Source organism: Hevea brasiliensis, chromosome 8 (genome assembly GCF_030052815.1).
Source record: "Hevea brasiliensis isolate MT/VB/25A 57/8 chromosome 8, ASM3005281v1, whole genome shotgun sequence".
NCBI classification, from domain to species: Eukaryota; Viridiplantae; Streptophyta; class Magnoliopsida; order Malpighiales; family Euphorbiaceae; genus Hevea; species Hevea brasiliensis.
In genome coordinates this window covers 4556925-4571610 of record NC_079500.1, presented here as the reverse complement: position 1 = coordinate 4571610, position 14686 = coordinate 4556925, and the positions used below count along the sequence as shown (strand labels likewise).

General features: G+C 33.6%; 1 protein-coding gene across 7 annotated transcripts in view; it reads right to left on the bottom strand.

Annotated features, from left to right (window-relative positions):
* Positions 1 to 13389, bottom strand: part of LOC131182215 (putative disease resistance RPP13-like protein 1) — a 45862-nt gene extending 32473 nt beyond the window's left edge. The window contains exons 1-8 of one of the 7 annotated variants that reach the window (XM_058150991.1): positions 8899 to 13389; positions 8741 to 8803; positions 6472 to 6660; positions 5162 to 5465; positions 4958 to 5037; positions 4653 to 4788; positions 4213 to 4244; positions 3719 to 3854 (exon numbers count right to left, since the gene is read on the bottom strand). In XM_058150991.1, coding sequence (XP_058006974.1) covers positions 8974 to 13278 — 4305 coding nt within the window. In that variant the 5' untranslated portion in view covers positions 13279 to 13389 and the 3' untranslated portion in view covers positions 3719 to 3854; positions 4213 to 4244; positions 4653 to 4788; ... (3 more) ...; positions 8741 to 8803; positions 8899 to 8973. Of the gene's footprint in view, positions 1 to 3718; positions 3855 to 3926; positions 4245 to 4652; positions 4789 to 4872; positions 5038 to 5124; positions 5466 to 6471; positions 6661 to 8740; positions 8804 to 8898 lie in introns of those variants that run through there. The other 6 variants (XM_058150990.1, XM_058150993.1, XM_058150994.1 and 3 more) reach the window with 6 other exon arrangements.
* Positions 13390 to 14686: the final 1297 nt, after the last annotated feature.

Below are 14686 nucleotides of genomic sequence, written 5' to 3'. Positions count from 1 at the left end.
AAGAATAAATGTTTTACCAATCTCTGCATAGTTGAAGGAGTAATGATTGAACTTGTTCTAATAATCTTCTTTTCCTTATTTCTTTGCTTATTCAAAAATTCGAGGACGAATTTTTCTTAAGGGGGGAAGAATGTAACATCCAGAAAAAAAAAAAAAAAAATGAATGATGGGGTTTTGGAGTGTGACAGTGGGTTTCCACTGTCACAGTCAGCCTTTTTAATAATAAAAAAAAGGTTCAAAAATGGGAGGAGGAACCCCCCCCCCCCAATTTTCTCTTCTCTCCTCTCCTCCCCTCTCTTCTTCTTCTTTCTTTCTCCGGTGACCGGTCGGTGACTTCCCAAGCGGCTCCCCACCCGGCCGGCGACCCTCCGGCGACGGCCAGAACCACCAGAAACGGCGGCAAGAGAGGGAGAAGAGAGAGAAAATGCACGCACAGTGGGCAGCGGCTTTCCGGCGCGATTCCGGCTTCATCCAACGTCCGATCGAGGCGATTCAGGTGGCGTTGGAAAGCTTGTTCCGAGAGCTTTCTTTTGATACCAATTTGCAGCAAATGGAGGTCAGATGAGTGAGATATGGAGGAGAGAAGTTTCGGGTTTTTCAAGCTTTTTCGTCAGATCTACGATGATCCGACCGTTAGATCGACGATCCGAGACCACCTATGCACTGAGGAAGAGGAGAGGAACATGGTGGTATGATCAGATCCGGCAAATGTCGCCGGTGACCGACGGCCGGCCACCGTGCGCGGTGGTTCTGGCGGTGGCTCCGGTGGGCTATGGAGATAATTCAACTTCCAGAGGCTTCCTCATAAATTTTTGGAATTTTTGAGACAGATAAACTTCGGGTAAGACAATTTCTATTATTTCTCTGTCTGTGGAGCATAAATACAGTGTTTCTTAAACAGGAAAAATTGGAGAAAAATTCTAAGAAAAATATATGATGAAAGTAAAATTATTTGGAGATATTCTATGGTGTTTGTTGAATTTTTGAGTGATTGTAGAATATTTTTGAAAAATATAGATGGATTTTAGTTAGATTTTTAGCATATGGGCATATAAGATTATTTGAAATTAAGATAATTAAGTTTTATATAATTGGTTGAAGCTTGAGGATGGAGGTTTAAATATGTGAATATTTAATTAGGTTGAATTAAGAATATGTTAGATGTTGGAAACTTATGGAATCGAGTAAAATTCTTGAATAAAATATTCATGGGTGATTAGAAAATTACAATTCATTTTGCAATAGCCTTATAATATTATTAAGAACCGCGGGGCAAAATTTTAAAATTTTTAGAGCTTATTTGAGTGGATTTTTGAAAAATGTTAATTATAGGGACTAAAACGTAATTTTTAAGATTTTGAGCATTGTCTGATTTGGAGGGCCCAGGAGGGGCCATGTGATATTGATGAGATGTGGTTGTGGAAATTGAGAATTTAGAAGTGTTATTTGAGCCTTTTTGCAGGTTGGGTAGGTCCCAGGTATAGGGGAAACTCTGCCGGATTTCCGGCATGAATTAGGCTGTCTATTGCCTCTTTAGAGTTTTATCTTAACTTAGTACTAATAAATTTATAATTTAATTATTAGGTGATCGAGGTCAGCTATTTTTTTGCATCCAGCAGCCACAATAGTCATCGGTGTACTGTGAGTAAAATATTAATTTTAATTGTAATTTCGATATTATTATATGTTCAAGCATGCCCATGCATCACTTATATGTATGTATCTATGTAGTTAAACTCTAGGCACGTTTTATGGTGCATTCATAACTGTTAAAGTGCCATGGATGTTGTTGTGGTAATTTGGAGCAGTGTGCGTGCGTTGGCATGCGTGTGGACTATGGATAGGACGGGTAGACACGGCTTGAGATCTTCGCTGGGACCAGGTTCTTCGGGGTAGACACGGCTTGAGTTCTTCGTTGGGACCCCGATTTGGTTATTAAGTGGAAGTCCGAGCTGAGTTCTTCGCTGGCACAGGTTGGATTTAAAAGAGCTGTATAGTGGATCAGCTCCCATATATTATGATTGATATTACTGAGTGTGTGAGTGCTCCAAATTACCTTTTGATGCTATGATGTGAAATTATTACTGATGTTGTATTTCACTCTACAGGATGCATTAGTTTTAGATAGTTATAGAGATTATGGTTAAAATTGATATTTTACTCTCTGAGTCGAACGCTCACTCTTGTTCAATATTTTTCCAGGCTACAGGAGGAGATATTTTTTTCAAAATAACCTGTCCCTTTCCTCTCAGGTTATGAAAAGATTACTTGATTGTATTATTATTCTCTAAATTTGTAATTTAGGACTCCACATGTACTTGTAGTAGCATTAATTCTGTCAGGAACTGCATGAATTTAAGTTTTTGTTAATAAATGAAAAATTTTTATGAGTTTTAAATAGTTTGTAAATGATGTAACAAGGTTGAGCTGGTCTCCCCAAATTTTAGTTTCTGATAATTTCTGGGCTAAGTTGGCCTGAAATAAAATTATAACAGTTTAATTTAAATTATTTTATATGCATATTGAGCCTAAATTGTGGGCTTGGTTATGGGTTGAAGAATAGTTAGGCTTACTACGGACCTCGGGGGCTTTAGGCTGGCCCAAGTTGTAGTGCCGGTCTGGCCCATAGGTTGGGTCGTGACACTTTAATTAGAATCATCCTTATACAATTAGGATTTATATTAATTAAAATAAATATCAATTAATATTGGGCCACATTAAAGGAATTGATTTTAGCTCATATGTAATATTAATTACTGGACAAAATCTTACAAATAATCGTTACATTTTCATCTTCTTGTGCTATATGTAGTCATTGGTGGAGTGTTAAACTAAAATTTGATTCAATTTATGAAGTAAATCATGCACCAAAGAATGGGAATACACACAAAAGTCCAACTAAGTAGCATAAGCAATTTGATTCCTTGAAAATGTTTTTAAAGATTTGAATAAGGATATAGAAACAAAAATTAGTCAGAAATTTTTAATTCATGTATAACAGAAAAAATTATAAAATATATTTGATATACATAAAAATAATAATACATTATTATTTAATTTTTATATTTTAATAAAATTAATTATTTGATCATTTTATTTTAAAAAATATATTAATTAGTCTCTTTATATTTTAATACTGTTTATGTAATTTTTTTCTAATTTAATTATTCAATCCCTGTAAATTAAATAATAAAATTATTTAATTCCGTAATTTTATATTTATCAACTATTAAGTCCCTGAATATAACTATTATCTTTTCTTTGATTAACTTAACTAATTAGAAAAGTTAACAGTAAACTAAATAATTCATAAACTAAAATTAAAGACTTAAATAATATATTTTTTAAAATAGAGATATTGAATATTTAATTTTATTAAAATATAAAAACTAAATAATAATTTTTTTCTTATAAATAAGTAAATTCTCATTAAATATAAATAATTGATCTACATAACAATTGAAAGCCCTATAATTTTTTAAACTCAGATGCATTACCTTTTACATATTGTCGAAAAGGTATGATAAAGAGTTCAACAAAATTATTAATTGGATTGAACTTTGTGGATAGTGGATGATCACTATAAGTTCGAACTTACATAAATATAAATTTATCAATCAGCAAATAAATATTTATATCTATATTCGCATATTTTATATAAATACTTTAATTAATTTCACATATTTTAATATAAATATTTAATTTATTAATTAATAAAATTATTTTCATAGAAGCCCGAACTCAACCAAGGCAACGTTTGGTGCACCAAAACAAGAAAAATGAAACTAGAAAGTACAATGAATTGTCATGTCTTGCCCTGCTCCATCTTGCCCACCACACACACAAATGGAATCCTGAAAAGTATAAGATTATTTAGCTAGTAAAGAAAAATTATCAGAAGAAAAGTAGTTTTCGGGAAACAGTAGTGAAAACAATTAAATGCAATAATACCAATATCAACCATGTACAAATCAAACAAATTTGCATTTGTTGATGTTTAGCCAATGTTTCAACCCTAGGTGTCCCTAATCAAGACTTGACCAATACCAGGTTTACTTCCTTGACCCAGTCCTGCTCGTTTTCTCGTCATTATACTCGTTCCATTCTAATTGGTGAAGAACTATTAATATCAGACATTTACAAGAGAAAGAAACCACAATTTCACTCAGTCCCAAGTTTTTAAGAGTCACGGGTCAGAAATTGATCACTAACCGACATTACTCCAAGTTGTTCTCCAATAGATCCTGGAAGCACAAGAAAAATCTCATGGTCAGAATGGGAGTCAGAAATGGTTTGGCAAGCCCACTACAATGCATGAGTTAACTCTAAGATGTTATTTTAGCAGAATTACACTACAATGCCAGATCAGGATGCCACTTGAAACTTAACAGAGCTCTCTTTGATTGGGATGGGTGAATACTTCTTCCGATAGATATAGGTGAGTTAGAACTACATTCTCATGTGATAAATTGTGTGTCGTGTGTTCTGGTTAGTTCTTTGGATCTGTTGGAACACCTGGCTGACCTAGCAAGATATGTAGTTTAACAAAGAAGGTCCAGGAGGTTTGGACCTTCATTTATGATGCCAGTCCATGCTAGGCTTTACTGTCCATAAGCACACTAGTAGCAGATTTAACAAGATCACTCCAATACCAAAAATTGAAGCCAGCTTCATCCACTATTCTCCTTCATCACTATCCATATTCTGAATCACCATCTTATAGGTTTGGAACCATAGCAGACACGTTCATTTACTCAGCATGCTAGACGTCTCCATGAGCTTCCATACCTGAATCACAACATTTATGCCACAAACCAAAACTCATCAGGACAAATTTGATCGCATAAAAATAGGTATAGTGACTTTTCTGACCTAACACAGATTAATGACATAAATGGAGGCAGTTTGCTGCTCCCCATCACCATCAGATCCACTAGAATGCAGAAAAAGTAATTACCGTAGATAACATTTTTTCTTCAAAAAAACTTGAAATATATGAGCCAGAGCTTTTGAGAATCGTCCATTCTATGTATTTGCCTGTCAGTACTCAGATATCAGACAATATGTCAATTCATGGCTTTTCAGAAAGAGACTTGAGCAATAAGAATTAAGAAGGTTAATTACACTTGCAATAATATAGTAGTCTTAAATATGGCTCCACCTGTGGTTAAAGAATATTCATTGTGAATGACATCCATCTGCACATGGAGACTGTTCTGTAGGACCAATATTGTCGTTTCTCACACAACCCAAAATGCACTCCTACAAAGCAAGACATGGAAACTTTCTCTCTGCTGGGACCACAGCACAGTGTGGTACAAGATTCTTGGCTCCTCTATATTTTGGTGACTATCAGTGACACTGTCAAGCTGTAACTTTGACAAATACGAATTTAATAATGTTGTTTGAAAGCCCTGTCCACTTTCCACCCTGGTGCTAGGTGCTCCCCATTCTCTCCATAAATCCTATCAGAAGAAGGGGAAAAATGAAAAAGAGAGTAACAACAAGAATTGATATATAAACACAAGACAAACTTAAATCAAGAATACTGTTGACAGCATTGAAGATGAAGCACCCTACTTGTGTGAAAATCATGTGCTAAAGAAAGAAATAAACCATATGAAAGCCCCTAAGTAGCGTGCTTGGTTTAGCTTATAAGTCAAGTAAATTTACTTATAAGTAAAAATTGTAAGTAGATTAATGTTTAATTTGACTTATGAGTTACAAATTACTTAAAATAAGTCACAAGTCATAAGTAAGATATCATTTACTTATAACTAATCTATTTATTTTAAAACTACTATTTGACCAAGTAAAAGACTTAATTATCCTAATAATTTTTAAAAATATCAGCACTATCCCCATTTTAACAACCGCAACACTCAATTACATATCATTTCTGGTCATTTTAACAGACTAAGTTATTTTTAAGCACTTTTTAACAAAATATTTAAACTATTTAAAAGTTAATTTTAATTAGTTTTACCAAACAATTAAATACTTATTTTTAAATTGACATATAAGTTTAAAATACATTTTAAATCAAAATTTAAAATAAGTAATTAAATCAAACACTCTCTAACCTTCATACTTTTATGTTGACCTATTAAGTCACTTGACTTTTACTTTCAATCCTGTTCAAACATGTCAGCACGTGTGCTTGACATGTACACTAACTAATGCATCATAAAAAATTAGCTAGAACAATTTGCTGATGTGGCATTATTTCTCTCTCTAGCCAAAGGGTAAATAGTCTTCTTGATAAGCTCAAGTTGACTGAAGGTCAACCCAGCTGGATAATATGGGTTCTGTGACTTTTGTAGAAATCCTGATAAAAGAACATTCTCTCTTCAATCCATTTCAAACCAACACATTATCAATAAAAAAGTAATCATTCTCTTTTAAACCAATGAACCAAACACCTAAAACTGAATCAAATCATATGCCAGAGGGTTTGATTGCCTTATACACCTGGATTTCTATCTGCTTGTGCCCGCCGCCCTCCTTTCTTCTCCTCCTTTTGTCCTCAGGCCTCAACAACAGAAGAAGAAGAAGACATAAGAAAGTAACCAGAAAGAAAGAGGATATGGAATCCTATTGTGGTAGTAATTGCGGTTGCGGGAGGCCAACATCTTCATCTGGTGTGCTTTCCCTTGCTAACTGTAAGGTAAGATGCATGTTACTTCATTGTTCAGTAAGACAGTCAACAATGGATTTAAACAACAGCTAACTAATGGCTGTTAAATATCGAATTTTGGGGTTACCACTACTGCCAATGCAATGGATTTTTTTTTTTTTGGATAACAAATAGTAAGCCTTTATGGCTGCTGTTACCATATAAATTGCAAGCAATAGGCGGCAACAGCAGCAGTAGCGGCTATCGCAAGCTTCCAGTCAACTCTCCAATCCAAAAAACCTACTTTCAGCCTCCTTATGTCTCAATACTTCAAGTTAACTCTTCATTTTACTTACAATAAGACTATCAGTAAAAGAGAAAAAAAAAAAAAACTACTGTCTTCACATTTTACTTTGAAAGACAAGCTAACTTTTTTTTCTTAAAAAAAAAATGTTTTCTTTTTTGCTTATTTGCATTTGCAAATTTATTGATGAAAGATGTAATATATGCTGTAGTTATGATAGATCTACAAACTTCACTCATTAATTTGCTAGATCTATAATTCTTTCAAAAAATTTTCAGATATTTAGAGGATTTCTTTCAATAAATTACATATAATCATATATAATCGAAATTTAACCATAAGTTGGAAGTTTAGCTTGATTCATATTCAAAATGTATAAATCTATAAATTAAAAAATGCATCAGTAAGTTAAAATGTAACAAAAATAGTTTATGTATAGTGGATTTATGCTCACTAGTCAGTTGAATTTCTTAAATTTAATTATTCTGTTAATATTTATTAATTTACTTCATTTTGCAAATTTCGTTTAAACAATTTTCGCATTGTTACCTGTGACAACCCCATTTCCATTACACATGATCATGACCATTATTGCAGCCACAACAGCAATTTCAATCCATATAGTCAACTCTAAAACTTTTTGCCTTCTTACTTTTGAGGGAGAGTTGATTAAGATGGTTTGGTCACGTTCAACGTTGAGCATGGAATGCCCTAATACGGAAATGTGATAGGCTAGTAGTGGAAAAAGTGAGAAGGAAGAGGGTGACACTAAAATGGTGTGGAATAGTATCAAAAGATTTACAATTTTTAATATCGACACAAAATTGGTCTCAAATAAAGTTGAATGGCGAAAAAGAATTCATATGGTCGACCCTAACTAGTTTGGATTAAGACTTATTTGTTATTGTTGTTACTTTTGAAGAGGCATTGAGATATAGGCAAAGGATGATATTTTATGGTGAAGGTTTTTTTTTTTATTTTTTTATTTTTTTTTTAATTTCATTGATGACACCACTGACTTTCTATAATTATTTGTCCATATATTTTTTTTCTTTTTTTGAAGAATGACTTTTTTTAATAGCACTGATTTTTCTTTTATTTTCTTTATAGATAACAAAAACATGAAGTGGAAGATAGGGAATATAGTAACGATTAAGTATATCACTTTTTTTTTTTTTTTGGAAATCTGGATTTTGATTACTTCAGATTCATTCTCTTCAATTTGAATTTTTTTTTTATTTTTTCTTTTATTCTTAACACATTTCTACTTCTGTAGTTTTTTTTTTTCTCCCCTTTTAATAGAGCTGAATAGCGACAAAAAAATCGACATAGCTAATCCCAATTAGTTTGGGATTAAAGCTTATTTGTTGTTGTTCTTTAATATTTAATGGAGTCTAGCAATAATAAGGTAAGGATATGACGAGTACTATCCCAATCCTATCAATTTTTTTTTTTTTTAATCATGCTTTTGAAACATTGCATGTATTTTGACGTGCATTGTTGACATGTCCAAAATGGACTTGATCAATAGAAGTTAAGGGACTCAATAGGTTGATATAAAAGCAGAGAGATCAATCGGTTTTTCTTCATGAAGTTCAAGGGCTTCCATATAGATTATTCCATAAACAGAATACAAAGGATACACTAGTTCAAAAGAAAAATACTTCCACTGAACCAGTTAAAATGAATCTAAAGTATATACACAGCATAAAGAAAATGCTCTTTCAAAACTATCCATAGCAAGCTTACTAACTACCATGGTATTGGTATCTTTTTCCTTTCCCACAAAATGAGAATAACAACTGACAGAACATACTCACATTAGTTGTTGCACTAATGGCTGCAATACTTCAGATTTTTCCCATTTCTTGTTTTCTTCAATCCTATATTACACCAGGAAATTTCAACGAATGAGAAAAATATTAGAAGAAAAAATATTCAATTAATGAGAATAGTTCTGCATCAAGATTGCGTATACCTGAATTAAAAGATAGAATCTCAACTTGCACTTATCCCAAAAAAAGCATAAAATGATTTGCTAAAATCAGTTCAATCATATGTCTTCGCCATCCATCTCCATGCATGGGATGTGTACTATCAGGCGCCAGCATATGCCTTTCTTTGGGAAGCACTGTTGTTTTAGAAGTGGACAGTCCCTAATGCTGAATCTTCCAAGTGTGGGAGGCATGCCTTCACTTGGTAAAGACTGAAGCTTAGGACAATCAACAATCTCTAGCTCTTCTATAGATGTGAGACTTTGCAGCTGCATGGATAGGGATTCCAAATTTGGGAGCCCTCCAATATAAATAGACATTAGAGATGGAGGAAGCAGAAACTTCTCATTAGGAAAGGAAGCTGTATTTTTAAAGCATCCACCAGCAATGCTTAAATCTCTAAGATGGGTTAGACTTTGGAAGTTCCACTCTGACATTGACAGTTCAATATTTCCACAATCCCAAATTTCAAGGGACGTTAGATTTGGAAGCAAATCCCCTTGCGGAAAGGACACAAGACTTGGACAGTTGCATACTGCTAGCTCTTGAAGAGACATTAGGCTTCTCATCTCACCAGGAAGAGTTTTCAGATTGAAGCAATCATAGATATTCAATGTTTTGAGGTCGGGGAGGGACAGGCCCACTTCAGGAAACGACCTTAGACCAGAGCAATAATTTATAGATAATTCAGTGAGACAGGAGAGGCTGTTAAGGCACTCAGGCAAGCTTTTCAGAATGGTACAGCTCCAAATATTATTGTATTCAATTGATGTATTGTCGTGCAGCATCCTTTTTGGAAGTGGCTCCAGTTGTGAGCAGTCTGAGATCTTAAGTGTTTTAAGTTGAAAAGGTAATTTTCCTGAAGGGGAGGATGTTAAAGATGGACAACTAATGATCTCCAAGTGTTCCAGATGAGACATGTTATTCCTGCTTATTAATCCCTCAGGCAGAGACTGGAGTTTTGTACAGCATCGGATTTTCAACACTTTCAGCGTCATGGGTAACTCGCCTTCTGGAAAGCACTCAAGCGAAGGACACTCTTCAATCTCCAATTCTTCAAGAAGACACATATTAGTTCTGCAACTGAACCTCATCATACCATCAGGCAGGGACATCAGAGCTTCACAATTCTTTAACACAAGACATCTTAGTGAGGACAAGACTCCTGCTTCTGGAAAAGAAGCAAGTTTTGGGCAAGATTCAACATGCAGATCCTTGAGAGACTGGAGGCCATGCATCCTACATGGCAGTTGCTCCTCCTTATTGCAGACTGATAATTCCATATTTGCACAACTATACAACATATCATTGGCATTCTCTGTTAATGACACAAGTTGAGGACAGTCCTTAATTATAATGCGTTCAAGACCGAACACTTTTTCTAATCCAGTTATCTGATTCCACAGAAATGTTAGCTTTGTGCAATTAGAAATAACCAGAACTTTAAGTGCTACCAGTGACTGCACAAAAATGTCCTGCAAACAAGAAATATCTGCCATGCTCCTGATCGTCAGTGTTGTCAAGGAAGTGTTGTCAACCATGTGTTTTAGTACCACCTGACTGCACTCTTCTAACTTCAGCTCATGAAGGGATGGAAGGCTTATAAGTGAATTTTCCAATATTGGGCAGTTGCATATTGTGAGCTTTGCAAGTGAACAAAGGCGTTTAGGTAATTTCCCAGTTAACTTGGGACAATTCAATAATGTAAGTTCTGAGAGACGAGGAAATATATTGTCGGGTTCTTCATTGTCTCCATTAGAAGACAACCACAATTCCCATACCAACATATCTTCAAATTTCAGTGTCTCTAAAGATGGAAAAGGCACAGCCAAAGGAGAACCTTCTCCATAAAAGTCAAAATCAACAGTCTTTACTGCATCCATACCTTCTATACAGAGACTCCTAAGTAAAGGTAGTTTACCAAGAGAAGGTAAGGAAGTACAATGTCTACAACAAGAGAGTTTTAGTTGCGATAATTTAGCAAATGAGGGATCCCCTATCCACAATGGGAATTTTGCACCTCCATAGAATGAAATGCTGAGAGCTCTAAGACTCGTGCAAGGTTTTAGCAAATTAAGAACTCGCATTTCACATTCCTTTTTTCGAAGATCATGAAAGTTGCAGCTCCATTCCAACCCTAACTCAACAAGATTGTGCTTTTTTCTTATATTAGCATCAAATGCATGTCGACCATCTGCCACATTATCCAATCCCATAATGGAAAGTTTCCCCTGAAGATGCTTCAAATCTTTTAGTTCACTAATCCTGTACCCACAACCTTCTCCCAAGATAAACTTAGACAATGTCTGAAGACTAGTCAAATTACCTATCTGCAAAGGCATCTCATGCAAATTGTGAGTATTGGTAATATCTAGATGACAAAGGTTAATCAAATTCCCAATGCCTTGCGGCAACTTAGTAAGCTCTGTGCAGCCATATAATAACAGTGTTTCTAAGTATAAGAGAGTGCTTAAGGATTTGGGTAACCATTTAATTTTGGTGCAAGACATATTGAGATACCGTAAATGCTTCAAACTAGAGATTGAATCTGGCAGCTCGCTAATTTGATAACCACTGAATGATAGAACTCTTAAGCATCTTAATTTTGGCAGCACGTCATGTAAGACTTTCTTGCTTAAGTAGCAACATGCCCAAGGCAATGTACGAATTGGTAAGGCAACGAAAGTTCTTAAATGGTTCATTGTACCTAAGACCTCAAATCTGTTCCACACTTCATATGGACGACGAATGAACGAAAAGTGGCGAGCCTTTTCAACAATTTGATGGAGCTTGTTATCTTCAAATTTATCATTTAAATTCATGCATATTTCTCCAGCAACTGTTTGAGCCAGATCATTGATAAGATCATGCATCACAAACCGCGGTTTCTCAATGCTTGATCTTTGAAAAAGTGACCTTGATAATAGTTGATTAAAATAAGAGTCTAGCTCTTCCATCGGCTTCTTTCCTTCTAGTTCTGGCAGAAAACCCTCAGCCATCCATAACAATACCAATTCATCCTGATACAACTCGTAGTTCTTTGGAAATATTGAGCAAAAAGCAAATAATGGCTTCAAATAAGAAGGAAGATAATAGTAACTCAATCTCAAGGCTGGAAGAATGCCACTCTTGTCTTCTGGCAAATGCCAAATCTTGCTATTCAATACACTTTCCCATTCATCCTGATCAGTATTCATGTGCAACAAACTCCCAAGTGTTTTTACAGCCAACGGCAGTCCTCCACATTTCCGAACTATCTTCTCACCAATCTCCTTTAGATTCAAGTGACCATCAAAGTTTCTTCTTCCTAATGCATGCATTGCAAACAAAGACAGACAATTGTCAACTGATAGCTCCTTCAAAAAGTGACCTTCAACGGTACCCATAATTGCTGCAACACCATGATTACGTGTAGTGACAATAATTTTACTGCATGGAGATCCCACTTGGAAAGGCTGACGAAGCACAATCCAATCCTCATACTTCTCACTCCAAACATCGTCTAAAACAATCAAATACCTCTTCCCCCTCAATTGTTCACTCAATGCCACTTGAAGCAAATTTAAATCCTTTATATTGAAATCCTTCATAGTTATGGCCTCAAGAATCGTTTTTGTCACCCTAACAACATCAAAGTCCTCAGAAACACAACACCAAACTTTTAAATCAAACCAATCCACTACTCTGCTGTCATTGTAGACAATCTGCGAAAGAGTGGTTTTGCCCACTCCGCCCATGCCAACTATAGGAATCACACAAACCCTATCACCACAACCTTGTCCGCTCAGCAGCAACTGAATAATCTTCTCTTTCTCCTGTGCCCTACCACACACTACACGTTCATCTACCAAAGAACTAGTGGGTAATCTTTTCAACGATTTACGACTCCCATCATCGGCACCATTCTCTCTCAGCTCTAAACTATTCTTTTTCTCAATAAGTTCTTGAAATTTAGCGTTAATAGTCTCAATCTCAGACTTCATTTTCATATTAAAAAGGACACGATGAGTATTCAAATGATCCAAAAATCTAAGCATAACACTCCACACCTTACTCGAGCTCCCTTCTCCTCGTCGCTGCTCAACTTGTTGTTTCCGTCGCAAAACCTCGAAAGAAAACTCGTCGAGGATGTCTTCCGCATCGTAAGCCAAGTCTCGAAGCTCTCTCAGCCAAATCTTAACGAGACGGTTACTAATCTGCTTATCTTCAGCATCTGCCAGCACCGCCTTTACTTTGGAAAGCGTTTTCTCCATTTTCTCGAGTTCCACTTGGACCTGGGCTCCACCGGCGGACTCTAGGATGTCCGAAGAGGTCAATTTGTTGATCACGCAATCGATTGCAGCGGAAACGATCATATCTGCCATTAACAAGCAGCTCCCTTGCTTCCAGATAGGGTGAAAAAAAAGAAAAGGCTTGGGTCGCTTCGACGTTGCTTTCCTTTTCGGGAAATGGAAGAATGGAACGATTGAGGAAACGCTGTGACGCGAAAGACCGCTAAAGCTCGTAGCGGAGCTTTTACTTCAATTTTGTCTTTAAAATAAAATTAAAAATTAAATATGATATATTACTTTAAAATAATTAAATAAAATTTAATTACTTTATTAAATATTTAAAATAATAATATATTATTTAAAAAATAATTAAAAATTAAATTTAATTAATTTTAATTATAAAAATAATAAAATAATTTTTTTAAATTATTTTTTAATAATATTTAAAATAATATTTTTATTCAAAAAGGTAATTCCAAATTTTGAAATTCAATGTGAAGTAGGGCTAACCAAACAAAACCTCAGAACTATCTTTAGGCCCACCAGATCATAGTTACGTTACGTACTTAAGTTGTTTAAAAAGCCTGCTTTGAGTAGACGTAAAGTTAGATCATTTCAAATAAATTACTTTTTAATTAAATAAATTATTTTTTTAATTTTTTTATAATTTAAAATTTATTTTTATATTAATTATAAATTAAAAATAATTTTTTATTAAAAAATAATTGAAATAAAAGGATAACGTCGAAGTGATTATTATTGTTATTATTGATCACTTTTAATGAAGATAATTATTTATTCAAAAAATTTTTTTAGTTTGATAATTATTTAATTTTTTTTTCATATTTTTTATTTAATAAATTTTAATATTAATTAAATTATTATTTAATTTAATTTTAATAAAAATAATTAAATAATTTTTATATTTTTAAAAATATTATTATTTAATTTTTTATTTTAATAAAATTAATTAATTTTATATTTTAAAAAATATAATTCTAGATAAAAAAATAAAAATTTTATTATATAAAGACTATCAAACTAAATCTGAATTTATATTTTTTAAATTTATTTAAATATTTTCATTTAATTTTTTGGTGTTATTTTTGTGTTTATAAACAATACTTGATAGAGTATTATTTGATCTAAATTTTCAAATAATTAAAGCAATAATATAAAAAAATTAATTTTCAATAAAAAAACACAAAAATAATACTTAAAAATTTGAATAAAATTATATTTAGACAATTTAAAAAATATAAATTTAGATTTAATATCTATACAATAAAAATTCTATTTTTCATCTAAAAATGTTTTTCAAGATATTATATATTTAAAATATATAAAATCGACTAATTAGTCAACTCAACTCAACTCAATTAAGCCTTTATTTCAAAAATTTGGGGTCGGCTATATGGATTCGCTTTCTCCACTCTAAACGATTTTGGGTTAAATTCTTAGAAATATTTAATGCTTCTAGGTTATGTTGTACTACTCTCCT